The sequence below is a fragment of the Strongylocentrotus purpuratus genome, unplaced genomic scaffold, assembly GCF_000002235.5.
Source record: "Strongylocentrotus purpuratus isolate Spur 01 unplaced genomic scaffold, Spur_5.0 spur5_scaffold_3, whole genome shotgun sequence".
Taxonomy (NCBI): Eukaryota; Metazoa; Echinodermata; class Echinoidea; order Camarodonta; family Strongylocentrotidae; genus Strongylocentrotus; species Strongylocentrotus purpuratus.
This window is the reverse complement of record NW_022145609.1, coordinates 7,471,965-7,495,188: the sequence shown is the minus strand read 5'-3', so window position 1 is coordinate 7,495,188 and position 23,224 is coordinate 7,471,965. Positions and strand designations below refer to the sequence as shown.

General features: G+C 37.9%; 1 protein-coding gene and 1 long non-coding RNA gene across 5 annotated transcripts in view; one reads left to right on the top strand and one right to left on the bottom strand.

The window, feature by feature from the left end:
* The window catches only part of LOC593225 (single-stranded DNA-binding protein 3), a 62,416-nt gene that overhangs the window by 4,549 nt on the left and 34,643 nt on the right, over positions 1 to 23,224 (top strand). For all 4 annotated transcript variants that reach the window (XM_030995639.1, XM_030995637.1, XM_030995638.1 and 1 more), the window contains exons 3-4: positions 7,077 to 7,138; positions 9,138 to 9,222. In XM_030995639.1, the coding sequence (XP_030851499.1) occupies positions 7,077 to 7,138; positions 9,138 to 9,222 (147 nt within the window). The remainder of the gene's footprint in view (positions 1 to 7,076; positions 7,139 to 9,137; positions 9,223 to 23,224) is intronic.
* On the bottom strand, positions 16,083 to 18,903 carry LOC115928454. Its single transcript, XR_004066061.1, has 2 exons — positions 18,311 to 18,903; positions 16,083 to 16,670 (listed from the first exon to the last, which is right to left on the bottom strand). It is a non-coding gene; the product is annotated as an uncharacterized LOC115928454 (long non-coding RNA).

Genomic DNA, 23,224 nt, shown 5'->3' with positions numbered 1-23,224 from the left:
CCCCCTCCCCCCCCCCAAAAAAAAATAATAAGAGAGAGAGAGAGAGAGAGAAGGGAAAGGGAAAGAAAATATAAAAGGAAAGAAAGGAGAAGAAGGAAAGATGGATACGGAGGAAGGGCGAAAGGTTCTAACCTCCCCCCCCCACCCCCTCCCGCCAAAAAAAATAAATAACAGAGAGAGAGAGAGAGAAGGGAGAGGGAAAGAAAATCTAAAAGGAAAGAAAGAAGAGGAAAAAGAATAAGAAAAGAGGGAAAGGGGGCGAAGGGCTCTTGCCTCCCCCTGCCAACAAATAAATAAAAGAGAGAGAGAGAGAAGGGAAAGGGAAAGAAAATATAAAAGGAAAGAAAGAAGAAGAAGAAGGAAAGATGGATAGGGGAAGGGTGAAAGATTCTTACCTCCCCACCCCCCCCCCCCTCCCGCCAAAAAAAAAATAAGAGAGAGAGAGAGAGAGAGAGAGAGAGAGAAGGGAGAGGGAAAGAAAATCTAAAAGGAAAGAAAGAAGAGGAAAAAGAATAAGAAAAGTGGGAAACGGGGGCGAAGGGCTCTTGCCTCCTTTCTTTCCTATTCTTTTTCGTTTTTCTCTTTCTTTCTTTTCTTTCTTCTCTTTTCTTTCCTTTCTTTTCTTTTTTTTCTTTTCTTTTTCTTTTTTCTTTTCTTTCCCTTTTACTCTCTTTTTTCCCCTCCCCCTTTTCTCTTTTTTCCCGACGGCAGCGCAATTTTACCGACAATATCCTGACAGGTGGGGGGGGGGGGTGTCGCACCCCACACCCCTTTGGAGACGCCCCTGCCTTCGCCACTGTTGGCGACCACAAGGCTATCAATACAAATTAAGACATATTAATGAAGATTCTTTTTTAATGTTGCAGAGAGATAAGTATTTTCTCTATGAACTTGTTTAATGGACAATAAATAATATTAAAAACATGAATACTATAGCGGTATAATGATGAGAGAGATGATTTAAGTCATACTTTTTTTCAATGTGATTGGAGTGGACTTGAGGGTGGGGGGGGGGGGGGGTCCCCCTAAGATCTCGGCCGTTTCACAGCCGATCGCCGCGAAAATGCATATTTATGGTAATTTATGCAAACAAGGTCAGAGAATTCACATTTTTACCCATAAATCATATATTATTCACATTCGAGCGTTCTTTTTCACTTCATATATTCGTTAGAATAATAATACGACAACAAAGTTGGAAGAGCCAGTTTATCCCTATGTTATCTCTTGTTTTGATAATTTGTATTTAAGTATTATATTATTTTGTTATTTCATTTTATTTCTAACCACAATTCAACTATTTTTACCCAAAATCAAACACATTTACTTGAAACAAGACCAAATAACCAATGTTTTCTCTTTTTTTAAAAGAAGAAATGGTATTTCCATATGTTTGGTACATAAATCACAAAAATGAGCGATTTTAGGGCTGACATGCAAAAACAAAAGGTCACGTGACTCCGCAATTATACGTCCGATTTTCAACAAACAAATGTTTCAAAAGATGCGTAAGACTCGAAAGAAAAACTTTATATCTGCCGCGGTTCCGGAGTAGTCGCGAAATTACTAGAGAGCACTAATCTTTTTTGGGGCCCTCAAAAATTTGAAAAATCGTACCCCCCCCCCCCTTGAACGCCAGGGGGGGGGGGTATCTCCCAAAAAAGGTAAAAATTAACGTGTTTTTTTTACACGTTTTTTTCACAGGGCGAAGCCCTCAGAAGCTCAGGGGTATTAAACATCAAAATTAACGTCGGATGAGCATAATTTTATACCTTATTTGTGACAGTGGTAGGACACAATTTGGTGTTGGGTCCAGGGGGCGGAGCCCCCAGAAGCTCAGGAGTTTTGTCCATTAAATAATTATTATTTTATACCTTATTTGTGACACAGGGGTCACGAATTGGCGTGGGGTCCAGGGGGTGGAGCACCCGGAAGCTCAGGGGTTTTTGGCAATAAATAACGGTCAGATGAGCATATTTTTATATCTATTTGTGACACTGGAAGGACACAAAATTTGTGTTGGATCCAAGGGGCGGAGCCCCAAGAAGGTGAGGGGTTTATACATCAAATTATCGTCAGATGAGCATATTTATATATCTATTTGTGACACTGACAGAACACAAATTCTTCTTCCTCTTCCTCTTCTTTCTTTCCTTTTATCTTCTCTTTCCCTCTCCTTCTCCAACATAAGATGCAAGACGGATATATATCGACTCACCTTCTTTCCAAGAACCATACGGGCCTGGAATTTACTTCCCCCCCCCCCAGCATCTTTGCCTGCGACGCAGTCGAAACCTTCAAAGCCAGACTCTGGGAAGCCATCCAAGGGGGTAATAATAGTCCCTCCCCACAACTGCAATGTGATGGGACTTAATTCTAAAATGTTCTAGAAGCAACAAACACTCTCTCTCGAACAATAACGTTCTTATTGGTCATCTTTATATCCCTCTTTAGGATCAGGACCAGGATCAGAACAGATTCTCTCTCTCTCTCTCTTATTTATTTTTTGGCGGGGGGGGGGGGGGGGGGAGGGAGGAGGCAAGAGCCCTTCGCCCGTTTCCCTCTTTCCTTCTTATTCCTCTTCTTTCTTTCCTGTTATATTTTCTTTCCCTCTCCCTTCACTCTCTCTCTCTCTCTTATTAATTTTGTTGGCGGGGGGGGGGGGGGCAAGAGCCCTTCGCCCTTCCCCCGTTTCCCTCTTTCCTTCTTATTCCTCTTCTTTCTTTCCTCTTATATTTTCTTTCCCTCTCCCTTCTCTCTCTCTTATTTATTTTTGGCGGGGGGGGGGGGGCAAGAGCCCTTCGCCCCCGTTTCCCTCTTTTCTTCTTCTTCTTCTTCCTCTTCTTTCTTTCCTTTTATCTTCTCTTTCCCTTTCCCTTCTCTCTCTCTCTCTTAATTATTTTGTTGGCAAGAGCCCTTCGCCCCCTTTCCCTCTTTTCTTATTCTTTTTCCTCTTCTTTCTTTCCTTTTAGATTTTCTTTCCCTCTCCCTTCTCTCTCTCTCTCTTATTAATTTTTTGGCGGGAAGGGGGGGGGGGGAGGTAAGAACCTTTCGCCCTTCCCCCGTATCCATCTTTCCTTCTTCTTCTTCTTTCTTTCCTTTTATATTTTCTTTTCCTGTCCCTTCTCTCTCTCTCTCTCTCTCTCTCTCTCCTATTTATTTGTTGGCGGGGGGGGGGGGGGGGGAGGAGGCAAGAGCCCTTCGCCCCCGTTTCCCTCTTTTCTTCTTATTCTTCTTTCTTTCCTTTTTATTCTCTTTCCCTTTCCCTTTCCCTTCTCTCTTTCTCTCTTATTTATTTTTTGGCGGGGGGGGGGGGGCAAGAGCCTTTCGCCCCCGTTTCCCTCTTTTCTTCTTCTTCTTCCTCTTCTTTCTTTCCTTTTATCTTTTCTTTCCCTTTCCCTTCTCTCTCTCTCTCTCTTATTTATTTTGTTGGCAAGAGCCCTTCGCCCCCTTTCCCTCTTTTCTTATTCTTTTTCCTCTTCTTTCTTTCCTTTTAGATTTTCTTTCCCTCTCCCTTCTCTCTCTCTCTCTCTCTCTCTCTCTTATTTTTTTTTTTTTGGCGGGAGGGGGGGGGGGGGTGGGGAGGTAAGAATCTTTCACCCTTCCCCTATCCATCTTTCCTTCTTCTTCTTCTTTCTTTCCTTTTATATTTTCTTTCCCTTTCCCTTCTCTCTCTCTCTTTTATTTATTTGTTGGCAGGGGGGAGGCAAGAGCCCTTCGCCCCCTTTCCCTCTTTGCTTATTCTTTTTCCTCTTCTTTCTTTCCTTTTAGATTTTCTTTCCCTCTCCCTTCTGTCTCTCTCTCTCTGTTATTTATTTTTTTGGCGGGAGGGGGTGGGGGGGGGGGAGGTTAGAACCTTTCGCCCTTCCTCAGTATCCATCTTTCCTTCTTCTTCTTCTTTCTTTCCTTTATATTTTCTTTCCCTTTCCCTTCTCTCTCTCTCTCTCTCTCTTTATTTTTTTTTTTGGCGGGAGGGGGGGGGGGGGGGGGAGGGTGGGGAGGTAAGAATCTTTCACCCTTCCCTATCCATCTTTCCTTCTTTCTTTCCTTTTATATTCTCTTTCCATTTCCCTTTCCCTTCTCTCTCTCTCTCTCTCTCTCTCTCCCTTTTGCCCTTCCCCAGTTTCCCTCTTTCCTTCTTCTTCTTCTTTCTTTCCTTTTATATTTTCTTTCCCTTTCCTTTTCCCTTCTCTCTATCTCTCTCTCTCTCTGCTATTTATTTGTTGGCGGGGGGAGGAGGCAAGAGCCCTTTGCCCCCCTCTTTTCTTCTTCTTCCTCTTCTTTCTTTCCTTTTATCTTCTCCTTCCCTTTCCCTTTCCCTTCTCTCTCTGATTTATTTTTTGGCGGGGGGGGGGGGGGGGGCAAGAGTCCTCCCCCCCCCGTTTCCCTCTTCTCTTCTTTTTCTTCTTTCTTTCCTTTTATCTTCCCTTTCCCTTTCCCTTTTTCCTTCTCTCTGTCTCCCCCATCAAAGAGACCACTCTGTAATCAAGACCATTCCATTTTATTTAATACATTTTCGATATACTTAAATTGGCAACTATTACCTTCTGTCCGAGATCCTCATTTTAAACGACTGATGCGAAAGACTAGTCGACGCACCCTTTCGAGAAAAGCCCCCCCGCTTTCATCGAAAGGGTGTGTTAAAACGGTACTCCGCTCTCAACGCACCCTTTCGAGAAAAGGCCCCCTCTTTTATCGAATGGGTGCGTTGAGCACACCACACCGCGCCGCACCGCACCGCACCCTTTCGATGAAAGCCTATTTGAAGGGGGGTGTATGGAAAATAAATTAATGAACTACATGTAAAAGGAAAAAATTTATCTAACTTGGCTATAGAGAGGAAGGCAACCAAAATGAAAAATAATGTTTTGTAGACAATATTGTGATTGAATGAGAAGTCGGAAAAACAATATTTATCCCAATGATCACATTTTTATGAAGTTTTTTGAAATTTGGCATTCATGTATGCTGGTCTTACGTGGCTGAAATACTGTTTTTTTTGTGTGTAAATTTTATATTAGTGTACACGGATAGGAAATTACACGCAAACTCCCAGCACTACTGGACTCAAGTTTTTTTTGTAGTTACAGATTTTTGACCGAGTATTTTAGTACCATTTTATGATGCAAAATTTTGTAATTGTTCAAGATATGAGCTATAATGATTCATGTATAATATATTCATACACATGTTACAGGCTTTTGTAAAATTATTAGTGTAATTTTCCTATGCTACGTTGATAGTACATGAACATGAATTAAAATAGATTGCGGGGAGGTCTACTCTTATATACCGGTATATTATTTAAATGTGAGCAAAAAAATGAGGGCACCAGATTATTCAAAGTTTGAGCAAATTCTTATAAGAAATCACATAGTTTTTAATGTTTTAAGTTGTATTCAACCAAACAAAAAAATGGCAACTCTCGGATGTGTATCCTCTCACATTTGCTCTTTACACAATTTCATGAATTTCATTTTTTTTGCTGCTGGATATAAAGATTGTATTTTCTGGCTGGAATGCTCCCCAGGGAGTGGAGAATGCATACAGTACATTGTGTGTGGGGCAAGCCTGAATCCGATGACCGGGCTATAATATATCTGTAAAGCACTTAAAGGTATTACAAAGTTTTGGTATGGGGTCATGAATTTGGTTCAAATTAACATATTGGAAGCATATGCGTTCCTACAATATACATTGATCGTTGTTGCGGTTGAAATCGAGTCTAAAGTCATGAAATTATAAATAATAAACTCTTTATGTTGTATAGCTCCCTCTCACGGTCAAGATATTAATTTAGCTATGAAACAATATTTCTTGACTAAAATCGAACGATTAACTATTCCCGTTTGGAAATTATATATCCCACCTTAATATTCTGAGATTTTCATGGTCGCAGCTACCATTGTACGGCCATATAGGCACTATTTGAAATTTATCAAAATTTACCCGGAGCACCGGTAAATTTTTATATTAAATTTTTCTCGAAAACAGAAGTGTTTTAGGGGCTAATTTTTTTAGTGCTTATAATACATCCACAGGGGCATCCAAATATATCAAAATTGTAAAGATTCACTATCCATCCAATTTTCAAAATTTCCCAAAACTTTGTATTACCTTTAAAGACAGCGTTGATGTATTAAGTACTACAAAATAAATGCAGAATATTATTTTACATAAGGGTTGTGTAGAAATATGAAATGTGCAATGACTAAGTCTAAGGGCATTGCATTATTAAATTTTGTCTTTTCAAAAAGACAAATTTACGAAATCAGAGAAGCAGACTCGTGAACGTTTGAACAAAATTGGACAAAAAACAAGAAAGTTATGATTTTTTGAAAGTTTTAATCATTATACATACATATACGTAAGGGCACTCAAATTGGATGAATTGGCAGTGTCACTGTGACAAAATGCCGGACTTTCCCATTTATTCCAACACCCAAAATAACTAAAATGTCAATTTTTCAAAATGTATGCTGAGGAAGGTCTTTTCTTTTTATAGAACCGTTGATAATATGCTATCCACTATATTTTGATTAGTGCCCAATGGAGAAGGTGCTTCAGAAATAAACAATTTTGTTGTATTTTTGAACGTGAGAAACTGGGAGAGTTGTCAGTGATTGACAGTGAATACCGGTACCGCATAACCCAGTGACTAAATTGCCAATTTGCGGATTTGCATAGATATAAAAATTTCCTATTTCAAACACTCATAACCTTCTTATTAATGGTTCAATTTATTTCAAACTTCTGCCATTATATTTCTCTCACTTGTCCACCTTCATACAAAATGAATTTATATATTATAACAAGGGTTGGATTGCCCTTTAAATATAACTCCCCTGTGAGGGGAGTGGAATGCCCCACCCATTTACGTTACATCTGAAGTAAAACCAGGGACTGTTCTTTTTAAATCATCATACTCATTAGTGTTGAGGGTTCAAGGCACTAGTCAGAACATATTATCCAAGGAATGGGTACCCATTAAACCTCAACATTATGTATTGAGGAATTATTGTTTTGTTACATAAACTTCATTCTTTTCCCCTTTTATTCTCTATTTACCATAATAGATAAGGTGGGAGAAAAATATCACATTAGGAGAGCCTCCGGGGTTTCTGCACTCATGGTGGTGGTAAGTACAGTATCAATGTAGTAAATAAAAGTAATTGACAACCTGGTAAATCATATTTACTTCTCCAGGAAAGAACATTAGAAAGACATCTCAGATGTTTTTGTTTCATTTTGATTCTGGCAATTAATATTTCGATTAATAAACATAGTTTGATATTGAAAATTGACTTACGGTCATAAGTTGTAGCTGGCTCGTGTAAAAGAGACCTGATTTAGGGCTTCCGGCAAATATCTCAATTTGGTCAAAAAATGACTTTGGCAATAAACTTCCACTAAGTTACTAACCTGACAATATGGTGTGGATGATCAATATTTTCTCTGGTGACAAGTGCTTCAGGTTCTTTTTCATCAAAGGTATGAGGGAAGGGTTGCCGACTTGCCGTTAGGTTTTAGGATAGTTTTAGGTACTATAAGTATAGTGTTCTGTCCAGGGTTTAAACTTTATTTTTGGAATTTGGCTAATGTACATTTGTAGGAAATTGATTTCGCAGTGATAGTCAAAATGGTATGTATCTGAGAACCATAATATCTTTACTAATAAATAATGTCTGATATAACTTGCAAAGGGCCTGTGAGGGGAAGTCTCAATGTAAATGAACTACACACAACTGTACATATATAATAAAAATTACAATCGTCCGCATAAACAAGGATTGTCTTCTTAAACGCGTAGCGGTCAGACACGTCTTAAAAATAAAATGTGGTCGATTCTTATTTCCGGTCCGCCTGTTGGCGATGCGAAAAAAGATTCCGCGATGATGCTCCTTGATGCATAATTTCACAATGACTTTGTACAGAGGCTTTCACATTATGAATGATAAATCCTTTGGAAGACGGACAACCCATAAAAGTAGACAGTTAACTGCAGGTATTTTATTGCACGAAATCTGTTTTTCGCATTGCCAGTGCTCGGATTGGGAACCCTACACCGCAGAGCGCCGAAGAAAAAAAGACGTCAGCGAAAATGTGGACGGTCCTTTTTTGGGGGACAGGATTTGTCCACGTTTACGAGGATATCCTTGTTTATGCGGACGCTCCCCATTCTCAGACTGTTTATATAGCGCTTAATACAAAACACCATCTCTAATCATTTTACAGATATTATTGCCCCAGCCATCAGATTCATTCATGCACAATGTGCACCATCTCCACTTTATGGAGAGTATTCCTAGATGGTCGTGTGTTGAAAATATCCCTCTACAAATTTCAAGAATGGCGATGAATAACAAAAGTCATCATGGGGATTTTTAAATGATACTCAAATAGAAATCACAATATTGCACTGATATGCCACATTAAAGAGCTGAGCAATGGCACAATTCTTGAATTGAGATTGATTTTTCATTTGTTATATCGTGAAAAGCCTCTCCTATATGTCTCCATCAACTGGGTGATCTCCATACGTCTTAGAAAGATATACCATGTAATTTACCCAGTATTATGTTGCATAATCTGTAGAGATTCATTTATACCTGTTTTTTCAGTGAACTTTGCAAATGGTTCATCAGATCGTAGAAAGAACTGTTTTGTAGTTGCATAACATGGATGATGGATCCTCCTTTTGGGCCATACAAGACTTGAGAATATAGTTTGTAGCTTGATATATTCCATAGCACTGTAGGAGTACGCTATAGTTGGTACCATATTGGTCCTATGGTTTAGCATCATTCTAAGGATGAGTTTAGGGTGGGTTTACCCTACATGTAAGTCTATCTTTGTTGTAGCCCCTGGTCTTCCTGGCCTTTCACTATGTATCTAACTTAAAATTGTTACATGACCAGGGAGTTTTCATATGTATATTTAGCTTCATAGTAAAATCTACCAGTAATTGAGTAGGTCATTACTTCTTTTCCATAATTGTAATGAGGAAGAAATATAAATGTACGGTACTTCAATGGTTGCAAAACAGCATCTAGCAAAGTTATTGGAGATAATCAATAGGTGCACATGTGATCCCCTGTTCATTAACAGATCTGTTTATTTTCCATGCCCTCTTTCAGTGTGTTTTGGGATTTATATTGTGCTGCGCCGGAGAGGAGAGAAACATGTGAACATTCAAGTGAAGCGAAGGCCTTCCATGATTATGTAAGTATAATCTTCCCTTATCAGACAGTTTAATATTAATTTTGCATGCATTTTTAATGTGTTGCATCCAGAGTGTTTTGGGGCCCAACCAGTGCTTGCTTAAAGGCATCGTTTAAAGATAAAGACCAGTTATGGTCATGCGATTGCATTGTGAAAGAAACGGTGTGGAATTGATCAGAAAAGGTTGATCATCTAGCATATAAGTAGTGGTGTGTACTGCAAGGTTCTGGGATCATCAGAATGATAAGAAATTTGGCCCAGTCTTGGTAAAGTTACAAGCACTGTACACAGAAAGATGGGACTAATGCTCGAGTACCCGCACTGTTGACAACTACTCGAGTACGATTTCTCATACTTGAATATTCGGCCGCAAAAAAAAAAAAAAATCACGGTCACCTGACACTGTCCAGGTCGACGCTTACCCGTACAAGGGAGAGCGCCGGCCGCCAGCATGGCACCGTGGGTAAAAATGTTTCCAGCTCAATCACTGTCAACTCACCACTCAGAAACTGGGACCAAATGTCCGAATTTCTGTTTGGACTCGGAGGTAAAGTCATCTTTGGTTTTTAAACCAGCATTATTTACTATTATTATTATTATCAAATCGGCGCCTTCAACTGCAACTCGAAGTAAAATAGCGTGAGTTTTCGGAGACTGACCTGGGATATTTCTACCATAGTAGTATGGTGGTGGCAAAAAAACCCCATAAAACAAAAGAAATTGCCACCACCATACTTCAACGGTAGTACGGTTTTTATTTTAAATTATTCGACTATTCGAGTATTCACTTGTAAGCCCAGAAGTGTCCTCGAGTACCCGGTCCGGATAGATATAATAATTTACCAAATATATCAATTAGTAGGTGGTTTCAAAGCTCCTGGGTAGAGAGTGGCAAATATGGAATAGTACCTTAGTAAAGGATATTTGTGCTGTGCCAGGGCTAGAGCTTATGACCTTCCACCTGTTAAATGCACTGCCAGTACCTTTTTGAATGACAAATACCTGCAGTTATCTCTAACTCCGCTGATTTCTTAATTTAGTTCAAAAGATCAGCTTATTCTCAAGCTCCAGGGGCCAAATCTAGTCCCAGTAAACTCAACATGTAAAACCAGAAATATTTGAGTGTTTAAATTACTTGAACATTTCACAAATGGTTCAAATTTTAATGCTGCGAAATGAAATGAGGCTAAAAACAAATATCACTATAATGATAATAATAATAATAATAATAATAATAGCCTAATAGTCCACTCCAAATTTTATTAAACCGAAACAGAAATTCTTTTTGCCCAATTGATCGTGAGCCCGGCGGCCACTGAGCAGCGCCAGATCGACGTTGCTCTATCCCTTATTGTTGAACGCCAACAACTCCAATCTTTTAACGTCTTTTGTAATACGCTAAGACACCGCGGGGGGCATGACGCCTCCGCGAGCCTTTGTATTCTATTGTTTTTTAATGAGATCGCCGACCGAAGTTGATGCAGCTATCTCCTCCTGAACCCTCCCCTTGGGGTCCCGGTGCCCGGTGCCATCGTCCAAGGGAGAGTCTACTCTGTGGAATTGGCTATACTCCGCCTGAGTTCCTCCTCCGTGTCGACGTCCAGGGCCAAAACAGACGCGATATGCATAATGCATGATATGCGTGACGACAGAGATACCTCATGCATATTCAACATTACATCCGTATCAAAGAGACACACGACAGATGACGATCAACTCACATTATGTTGCGTATGAAATGCACCATGCAAAGCGTCGGGATTACCCAGAGTAAAGCATCTTTCTATAGGGTGTGCTTTGTAGTAGCTGCACAAGTCAGAGAGAAACACGGGGCTTCCCGTCGACGTCCAAACTTAGAGACCTTTTTCCATCATGATTGCCGTGATTTTTATATAGTTTTCGTGAATGGAGGTATGAAATCAAAGCTTGTTTTGGGATTATTACGGCCATGTTTACTGAATTTTGATTATCATATTCTAAAGGAAAGTTTTCACAAGAAAATCATTGGACTGACAGTTCAGTCGCAAGCTGCCTTCAGTCAACACACGTACAGGCTACTTTGAATTTATTCTTTAGAGAACTACCAATTTTAATTTTCTTCATATTTTGATAGTTTTCCTTTTCATATATGATCTGCTAGATTAGTATATGGAATCTTTTTCATCAATAAGATGGAAGGGAAAAAAGAAAAAGAAATTTTGAACAGTGATGGTTGGATAATAAGGATGACTTCACAGGAGATACAGGAAGAAATTTCTATATGCTATTTCATACATTTGTATTCACTGATGAAATGTTTTCAAAACAGAAGACAGACAATCATAAAGAGACTTACTGTACCTCTGGAAAGCCTAGTGCTGTAATACAAAAATAGCTTTTGGTTGAAAGGCCAAGACAGAAGTTGACTGAAAGTTATGTTTGCATAAACATGTGTCAATTATTCTACTCAAATTTCGTTTTTAGCGCTAACTTTTATTTCTTTTCAAGTGTAATTTCGCTATTTACACTATTTGCAGAATAACATTTGTAGCTGATGTGTTGAATGTACACATACTTTTACACTGTAGTATTCCTGAATGGATCTGTAACATGATCCAAAGAAATACTGCAATCACTCAGGCATTCTTGCCTTTTCCTAGAAAAAACTCTTGTGAAGAGCCTTTGGTGTAAAATTTTCATTTTTCTATGTGCACTGATCAAAACTTGTGACGACTTAAACATTTACATGTAGAGCGTTTCTTTCCCTGTAATATCTTGATGACATGCCTCCCTCCTAGTGAATGAGGAAGTCAGCAGATATTGCTGCTTTTTCATTCACTTTTCAGGAATCTTTTAGTTACAAAAGACCCTTAATCCATGCATTCACCCACAAAATATGAACCCTTACAAATTATGATATTTTGATAAAACACCTTTTTGCCATGGGATGCACTTATTGTTATTACCAGGACTTAAGCAGATTGGATACTTTGGCTCAATGTATCTGAGAAACATGTCCGTCCAGGAACCTGAAGTACCGGTATACATCTTGGGTACAACAGTAGGGAGAAAGCCCATGTTCTTGCACATTATTTATTTGTTATCAGGTGGGCTGTATCTAATACAGACCACCTTATATTTTCGTTAAAATCGCCTTTATTTATTCTTTATTATTTATTTTTCTTAATTCTACCCACTTTTTTGTTAACAAGAAAACTTGAAAATGGCTCAATCAAATGCCTTGAAATTTGGCACACATATGTATAGGCATATGAACAAAATAAAGTAATGTTTTCAACCTTGACCTTGACTGATGACGTCATCTAGGCGCCATTTTGTGAAATTTTCTGAAAATTTACTTATGATCATATTTTCAGAACGGTAAATCATTTCTCATTCATATTTTCCATGATCAAGGTCAATATCCGTCGGGTCAATTTCATGTCAAAAAACGCGCGCATGCGCGTACTTCCGTGCGTCAATGCGCGCGCAAATTTTTTACATGCTCAAAATCGTCTCAATTTTTTTTGCATACGTTTTAGATCATTTTAAGCATTTCATAAAAAATCGCGCACACGCGCATGCGCACGCATTTTCGCGCGTAACACCATTACACAACATAGAATCGCATTTTTTTTTTCTTCTATGATGTTTCTCATGTTTTTTCAAACAATTTATTACCATGTTTATGTCTTTATGACCATTAATAACAAGATGAGCGTCCATTCAAGATAAATGTCCGTGCGCGCGAGCTCTTTTAATACATAGCATATATGGGCAAAATCAGGCCTATACAAAATCCATTATAGCTCTGTAGAATGCAACTGGACACCAATATTTTTTTCAAATTTTGATAGAGTATGAGTCGGAGATATGATTTCATGTCTCATTTGGCCATTACAAATATTATGACGTCATCATAATGGCCTTGGAACTCAAAATACGAATTTGCATATTATGACGTCAGCATATTTATGGAAAATTGATTGTATCTCTGTAATTATTGATCGATTTTCTCTCAAATTTCGATATGTTGTAGCTAAGATAATTTTCTACAAGCTCAGTGTACATCATTTATCATTTTGATGACATCATCTAGTAAAAATTTCGATTAAAGGCCCCATGTCAGCAATTTCATAATTCAGGTGTTATGCCTATAGAAGGTGAAGTCACGAATTTACATGATATTGTTTTTTAAGAATTTTTAAGCAGTATCTCGCTTATTTTTGCTCTATTTTGTCTCAAATTTTAGTTGACCAGCCCACCTATACTTGTTCCAAACAAGTATAACATGTCTAGTCTGTTAAGTATTTTTAAATACAAATGGGTGTCAAAACATTATATATGTACATTTAACCCACTAGAAAATGATGGGTTCCTATTAAATGTATACAGACTACATGTAATTGTCTGCAAAATCAAAATCATTGTTCTTGGAGCTGCTGTACTCCTGAAATTCCCCTTTCTTTAATAATCTTTAAAGGACAAGTCCACTCGGCTAAAAAGGTTTAATGATTAGATAGACAAAAATCTAAAAAGCCCAAATATAATTGGTCTTGGAAAATGGAGCTCGGACTTATTTTTAATTAATTGTTTTAATGAGCAAAGAACAAGTTAGTGATCGAGCCGGTTCCCCCCCACAATGCATCGCGCGACATTTTTTGTGACGTAGGGTCCTCACAACACAGAGCTACGCTAGAGATCGAGACGATTCGCGAACCGCAGCGCTCGCCAAATCGCACGTATTTACTCAAGTCGTATGCACGTTTTTGCTCCTCATGAATACGTAATAAGCAAAAACATGGCACAGTTCTCATCTTTCTGCTATGCTCAGGATTCATTTAATGACATTGAATTTGTCATGAATATTGAGCCAGAACTATAAACATTATAATGAACTATTCAATAAATAGTGAGTGAAGTTTGAAAATGTGAAAAAAACACCAAATAAAACTTGCAAAAAAAAATATTTGAAGAGTCGGATATACATGTTAAATAACCATTTTTATTGGGGGTGCGTCTCGCTGAATTTTGGCTTACCACATAATGTAGATATTTTCCTAACATAATATTATACTTCCTGTCAATGTTTGTCTCAATACCAGTCAGGAACTAGCAAAGTAGTAGCTGATGCATAATAGACTTCGGCGGAAAATACGACATGGCCGATCGACGAGCGTTTCGCATCGAGATCAACCGGGGGATACCACGTTATATATAACTCTGCGTCGATTCGCGGTCCAACCAGTCTGCGCGCTATACGTGATCACGCACGGAAGATAGACGAAGATTAAGGATATTCATGAATTACTCTCGTGTGCGTAACCCCCGGTCGTAGAGGCTTTGCATTGCCCCACATACTTATTATTGTGTACGATATTCATGCGCTACATACTTGTAGAAGTGAACGGAAAGTACAAAATGGACACAGATACGCACACAAGTACAATCAAGTACAATATAGAATACCAGCTCTAGGGACAGAAGAGGGGATTTAAGTGTCTATATAGGCTATTTTTGGTCAGGCTTTGATATCATTTTAACAAAGAAGACACATTATTTGTATGAAATGTATGTTTGTGTAAATACAAACTTCTTTTTTTTTTGGGGGGGGGGGGGCAATGTGATTTAAAATTGAAAATATGATTGTTCCCATCCCTGCTAATAATTTCATGGTTGTAAAAGTTCTGAAATGTGTTTTTATATTTGTAAACCATGAGCTAATGAGAAGAGCCTTAAACAGGAATTTCTTTTGGTAATTCCCAGACATTTGAGGATGGTAATATTTTATTTCATAGTTCTTTTGTCAATTGTGTTACTCCAGTTCATGTGTATTCCTGGAAATAAAATATTACAAAATTCTTTCCCTTATTCTTTTTTCTGTTTGATTTTGTTTTAAAGTGACCCGCGGAATATATATATCTGAAAATTTATTTTCGGGGTTTGTTTGACCCTCGGATAGAAATATTAGTGTGCGGTGGGCTGAAGGGCTCAAATATAACTTGAAGAATTCTAATTTTCATCTTCAACATCATTATCACAATCGTCATCGCCATCACAATCATTATCATCATCACCATAGCCATCATCGCCGTCACCACCTACATCATCATCACCACCATAAGCATTGCAATCACAACCATCATCGTCATCATCATGATCATCATCTCCATCATCATAATCACCGTCATCATCATCGCCATTATCATAACCATGATCATTATCGCCATAATAATCACCGTCATCATTGCCATCACGAACCACGATCATCACCACCACCGACATCACCATTAATTGCCATCATCACCACCAACCGTTAACGACCAGCATTGCCATCATAATCACCCTCATCATCACCACCATCAGCATTGCCATCAAGATCATCTTCGCCATCATCACTATAATCATCGTCATCATGATCGCCATTACCACTGACATCACCGTTGCCATCATCATAATCACCGTCATCATTATCATCATCACCATAGCCATCATGATCAATCCCCTTCACCACTGACATCATCACCATCATCTCCACCGTCTCCATCACCACCATCACAATCACCATCACCAACGTATCAAAAAATGTCAATGCTAGACTATTTATATTATGTTTACCCTGTGTAGGTACTATTTCTGGATGAAATACAAATCTGCAAAAAATATCTTTAAAAAAAAAAAATTGTTTTTCTTTTGTGGGGGGCTATTATTTAACAGGTCTGTGTAATTTACATTCTTTAATCAAAATTCATGCTAACTAACCCAGAAGAAAACCAGCTCTGGTTTCTTCTGAATAGCCTAGTAAACAGACAACGGTTAAACAAAAAATGTATTATTTAACACTACTTCTAATAATAAATGCGATAGGACTAGGAGTAAAATTTGCATTTTATCATATTTATATTTTATTTATGAACTGACTTTGACATTTATATTGAGACCATCACACGCATAAAATGTGTCGCTGAGAATAAAAGTATTATTAGAGTTCAATATTGTTAAATTGTATAAAGGTGACAGTTCTTCTTTCTTCTTCCTCGGTAAATGCTACTTCATACAACGAAGCTTGATGTCTGTCAATGTCCCGCAAGCTTCGATGGTTGAGTGCGTCTGTCAGAAAAACAACAACAAATGATTGTTGTTCAGTCATGTTTCTATTAATATAATAAATGCTTTGTTCGTGTGAAGCTCTGGAATCCCACCTTGGAACTTTGGGAGTATCAGAGATTTTTGTTTTGTTGAAAGGATTAAGCTGAACAAAATCCTTCTCGTCCTTCTCCCAAACTCCCCGTTCAAGATTGTTTGTTGCAACGTGAAGCATAACTGCTGATGAGTCTTCAAATTAATAACCATTAAAATGAACAAAGGCCTGGAGTCCACTCAGTCCAGCAAATGTTGATCCAGGAATGCAATGGAGACTGATGTGTGATGTCTGTCAAAGTCCCGCAAGCTTCGATGGTCAAGTGCGTCTGTCAGAAAAACAACAACAAATGATAAGAAGAATAAAATGGCTTAGTTCAATGTATGGGGATTTGAAAAGAACTTATCAAAGTAGCTAGCCATTTATGGTAGCCAAAACTGGCTTGCTTTCAAATTTATTTTTAAATGAAAACAAGTTACAGGTGTCAGATTCATGAAGTTTTCCCTTCATTTTTCAAGATGTGCACAAGTTCTAAAATGTAAGTGTTTAACTTCGGCTTTTTGTTTTAATTCTGCTCTGTTCATAATCATAATATATACAACTCGCACAAGGAATTGTTGCTTATTTCTGTGGCTGGCTGTAAGGTTTGAGTTGACCAGAAGGCAGAACCAAAGTTTGAGAATACCAAAATAATAAAATTAATTATCCTGTAATTTGTCATTCTAATATCCAGCTCAGCTCAGCTAAGGATTCCAGTTCTTTACAATTCGACCACAGTTATCAAACCCCTTCATTACTTATCTTAACATGTTTAAACCCTTGTAAATATACATTTAAAACATATCATTTGTTCTAGATTTATAATAAATAGCAATGACTAATGAGCAGTCAGTGTCAGCAGTCGATTTATTTACATTGCTGTCGATTTGCGACAACAAAAACTAAAAAGCTGACACAAATAAATACACTTGGGACTACTGTATGCACCACACAATGTAACAGCGACACACAAGAAACCCCGCCATTCCTGACTAAAAGGCCGTAGCCATAGCAATTTCCTGCGGTTTCGAATCATTTTCCGTCTAGTTCCGGTAGATTTCCAAAATATAGCCCAATAATTTGGGCAAAATGTCTATGAAGTACATTATTATTTTTAAATATAGATTCTGAAAGACATTATTTGTGTTTAATGTTTTTCAAATAAGTTCATCCCTAACTGTAGTGTACTGAACAACAGTACATAAACTTGTGCATTTAGGGATTAGCTTCTTTGAAGAACACTGAACACAAATATTGTTGATTCTTGTGTCATGTTCATAGTGATTAGTGAATGTGATATTATGTGAAATGGAATCATTTAAACTGGAGGTGAAATAATTAATAATGCATGCAAATAAAATAAACACTCGTCGCCAAAAATAGATGACTAATTGACAGTTGACTTAAAGCTTGTCTTCCAAAGATCAGCCATACATCCAAACCAAATATTTTCATCATCTTTGTCATCATTAACACGGTCCTTATTTATTACTAATAATATCATTAATGTTTCAGGTTATTATTACATCTACAGACAGTATTCCACAGAAGTAAGTACACCCTCACAAATAATTTGCGCTTTACTTTAGTCTGGAAAACATCTACAATGTATCTCAGGAAAGCTAGTATTTTGTCATCTGTCATCTGTTTTGTCATATTTACCACAGCGCTACTAAGGTCAACCTATAATTTAGACGAGTGTAAATGATCATTTCTGGCGCATTGTTTGTACCGGTAGGTTACTAGCAGCAACATGCACATGTCCATGGCACGGCCGCACGCATAGACCTACGACGCTGTAGATCTACGCCTGAGCGGCCCGGGCACGCAGGCATCGCGTACGATACGGTTACTGAATGAAGCCAAGATCTACGTTTGTGGATGTACTTTTTAATTGTTTACTTCATCATATTTTTGTAAGAACATTACCTTTTGACGCTCAGACTCTTCCCGACGTCGTGTTGTTGATTTCCTCTTGGATGGTGGTTGAGGACGGTGGAAGAAGATGGTAGGAATGGCATCGGGTTTTAGTAGTAGTTTCATTCGGGCCTCGTACTTCATCACCTTCGCCCGAATTCCTGAAAACAATCAGCCTCGAAGTGGTCCTCGCAAACGACTCTATTTTTGCTAAATTGATATGTCCGTATATTAAACTTGTTCGTCCCAATATTGTTCAACCACTGAGAACATCTCTCCCTGTCTTGCAATGGGTTTGGGATGCTAAAGAAACTTTTTTTACTCCCATACCCTGGCCGATTGGAACACCCGTACGCCTGGCACAGCGGCATCTTGACTAGTCAGAATGTAAGATGTGCGCTTAGTTGTGAGGACCATACGTCACATCACGTGATCAACAATCTGACATCGGTGCGGCAAATTTAAATGTTTTGCTAGAAATAACCGAAATAGAAATCGCTCTTAAAAATCAACCGATTGAAGTACAGCAGTGATATTTGGCAGTTTTAACCTTTGATTTATTTACAACATGCTATGATTTTTGAAAATTCGAGTGGACTTGTCCTTTAATAATACCACACAGTTTTGAAATTTTTCAGAAGAATAATCCTATCATTCTGTTGGTGCTCTAAAAAAATCATGGTCTTTGGAGCTAAAATAATGGAGATACGTGAAGTTGATTTCGGACAAACTTTGCTCTTGTCTCCAAACAGGGCCTCGATGGCCATTACGAGTTCAAAAGCTTTTACGACTTTTCTGAGTTTTAATTGCACCCTAGCCTTGGGCCTGTTACATGTCGTCTTTCTGATGGTTCATGTTTACCTAGGTTCATTACCGTAAATCTCCGTGTATAAGGCGCACTTTTTTGCCCCCGAAAAAAATTGAAAGTCGGGGGTGCGTCTTATACACAGGTACAGAAAAAAAAAGTTTTTTTTTTTTTTTTTTTTTTTTTTTTTTTTTAGTTTCGATTTATGGCGCTATGCCTGTCAATGTCTCCTAGCTCAGTAATCAGTGTGTTGACTCACCACTCGGAAACTACATCAACACTCAAATTTGTCTGTCATCTTGGTTTGAAAGTAATCTTTCTAACAGATCTCAATATGTAGTTTATTATAATAATTCCTCAATTTTTTTTCTATAACAAATGGTGTACCACAAGGTTCTATCCTAGGTACTCCATTGTCAGAAATTTAAAGGATGCTATTCATATCATGCATGACTATTGATGTTTGGCATAGAACACAGTGCTTCTGCTAGGTGATGTGATGAGGCTGGTGTGGGACACTTGATATCATGAAGCCTTAGACTGTTGTTACTATTATTTGTGACAAGTTCACAACTTCAACTGCACCTCGATGTAAAATGAAGGTCCTTCCCCGCGTGGGTTTTCGGCAACAAAACAAACAAAAAAAAAATGATTTTTTTTTTTTTCCACCCCAAAATAAGGGTGCGCCTTATACACGGATATTTACAGTATTCTGAAGGTGAGTAATTCCAAAGGTACTTTACACTGAAGGTTCATAATTTGCAAATTGAAAAATTTGTATTTAAAAAAAAAAAATTGTTCAAAATACTGAAAATGGAATAGAGTAATATGTAATATGTAATTCCGGAATACGACTTAAAACGTTCTTTGTCATGATGTAAGCTTCTTCAGACCTTGTAATTTTGTAGCTTGCCCTGTTACTGGTGCCATACAACGATATAGTGGAATGGGATCATACTTTTCAAAGAAAGAGTACCGGTATATTGTGTTGTCCTACATGTTAGTCTCTGTTCATGGATGCGTCACATTCGGTGTGTATATGTATAGCCTCCCTCATCTGTTAGCCTTAGTGGTGTGTCATGAGAGAAGCATATTCTTTAGAGACAGCACCAAGTCCACCAGAGTGACCAGATGGATAACGGAGGCCGTACATACTAGTGTTGTAACATCACGGATATCTCCAATTCCGTTATACCTCCGTTCAAAACCGGACTGTTTTCGGTTAAACGATTTATTTAAAATTGAAAAATAAAAAAAATAAAAAATATTTAAAAAAACGGGAAAACAAAACTATCCAATTGAACACAGATAGAGCCATGAACGGTCGGATACCGGATGGTCAAACGTTTGATTACAGCACTAGTACATACAAGCACAGAACTTCTCTTCATATTTGGCATGATGCTTTAGTCAAATCGAAGCAGTGTTCCATATTCGAATGAAGGGCTCCTCACTAACATTGTTGAAAGTGGGTCAAGAATGAGTCTTATAGAGTTTGTATGTATGATTTTGGGGGTCTGGATGTAGATTAAGGGGACCAAGTGTCCCGGGCACCTGATAGTGCCCTGCCTAATTAGGGCCCTTTCTAACGCAAGGATGTAAGCTACCAATATTGTTTAAAAAAGTGGATCCTGATCTTGATCCTGTGACAATATGAGGTTCATTTGTTCCATTTTAGGATTTACAGCATTTCAACAAATGTTTTTCTATGCTTCTTCACAAAAGGGTGGCAAATTGATATTACAGCCTATATTGTATCATACTGTCCATTACCTGGTACATAAAAACTACCAGTAAGCAAAATTTAGTTTAGATTCATATTAAATAACCCCCCTCAGACTACCAAAAATTCATTGTATAGTGCCTGAAAAGTAGCCATGCAAGACATACTTTACAATACATGTACGTGTACATTAAGATATTGTCCTGTGATTAAATTCAATGGGAAGTGTCTGACAAGTAGCCATACATGAAATAAATATATACATGTACATTGTGCTTTTGTCCCGGGATTGTAGTCATTGATCATTTCGAGTCTGAACGTTGAAAAACAAAATGTTGTGCAATGAGATTTTTAATAGCGAAAAAGATGTTGAAGAATGGTTTTGAAAGAAAACTTGTCACAGGATCATGGTTCACTTCTGATGTGAAAGCTGTGTCATATGAAAACCTGTATACAAAAAAATGGGCGGGGCCTTTCATGAGAACACGTTGATGATTGACAAACTGACTTCTTCAAAAGTGGTTTTTTTTTTAAATGTCACTCCTCACATTTTCTGGATATGAATTTATCCAGTGTTCATGTCCCTTTGGCCTTAGCTCTGATAGTTCTTCCTACAACTTTTTTTTAAAAATAAGTGTTACTTTTGTATAAATTTCCTCTGGTGTGAACATGCTTTTATTGACCAGGAATACCAGGGTTCTTAGTCACAAGTGAAACCTTGAAAAGATGCTATTGATCATAACTCATGGTTCAACAGATCCCAGGGGTTTCAATATGAATACAGTAGTATGCTAGTCATGAAAATAGTACTTTAAATCTGATTTAATGTGATCGAATGTATACAGTTCTTTGCGTAGTTGTAGCCTTTTTTGCCAGGCCAGTCTAGTCTAATATTGTCAAGGCCTCGTAGACTATTAGGGTCTATTACTTATAGTAGGGCCAAAGTCTAGATGAGCAATGTATTTTGTGTGCACATTATACCTTCAGTATGTAATTTTGTATTACAAATTTAAGATTGCAAATTTAAGATTGCAAACACAATTTTTTATACCATTTTGCAGGACTTTAGAATATGTGCCATCTACTATTTTAAGATTTATATTTTACATATTGTATGATATCACATTGAACATTTTGTTCAATTTGTATTGCAGTCACTATATTGTTGCTCTTTATCAAAGGCATTTAATATGCCTCTAAATTTCTAATTACAATGTATTATCATTTTTATTATTATTATTATTATCATTATCATGATATCACTAGTAGTAGTATTACTTCATAATAATTTTTGATAATCCTTTTTTTCTGTGTAGAAAATTCAGGATGGGTTAAATTTGGTTCTCCAAAAGTTAATGTTTAGTGTTGACTCCTGTGTACTTTCAGATTGACTTGTTTTTGATGCAATTTTGTATAGTCTTAGCTTACCGTGAAATTATAGATTATTACATTATATGAGTGAATGCATGTACAGTATATGTTCATGTAGGCCCCCTATATCACATTTTTTGGTGAATTGTGGGCAGGTGCCAATTGTCGCTGCTCTGCATTTGATAGCACGGATAGCAAGAATAGTCACCCAAGAACAAAACGTAATAATTCACTGATGATTTGAAAGCGAGCATTTACACTTGCAAACACCTCAATCCAAAGGTGGGTTTTTTGTGTTGAGGTGTTTTGTGGTGGTAGTTGCTGTGGAACTTCAGACAAAAATTCTGGAATGGGAGAAAAACTGACGGTTCTTGCTTGTAAGTTGTAATGTAAACGCCACAACCAATACACCAGTTTACGGTTATGGGCGCCATTTTAATTTACTGGTAAACAAACCATTGACCTCTGGAGGTCAGTAGTTTATGCGTAAAAAATAATAGCGCCCATGCAAATATGATGTGAGCGCACAGCGCAGGCAGTGATGTCATCAATGTTTTCAGATGCGCATGTATTGTTGCGTCACTGCCCGCGCTGTGCCCTCACATCATATTTGCATGGGCACCGTCTTAATTTACCCGTAAACCACTGACCTCTAGAGGTCAGTGCTGTGTTTACTCATAAGTTAAAATGGCGCCCATGTCTGCGCATGACTACTGTTGTAACCGTTAACTGGTGTATTCAAATATTTGGGAGATATATGGATACAAAGTGCATACTCCTGCATGATAATAGTGTATAGACCCTCTGCATAATTCCAGTCTTATATTTTCATATTAATGTACGTTAACAAAAGGATGCCCAGAGGCTTATAGCAAGTGAATTTTGGCAAGCTTGATTCAATTTAGTTTATGAATCACAAAGCCAGGCACACTTGTCCAAAGTGGACAAACAGGCCTATATGCCCATCTTCTGTATGTGTAGTAAACAATTAGCTACACAGGGAAGATTCCACAGGGAGTGAGGTCAC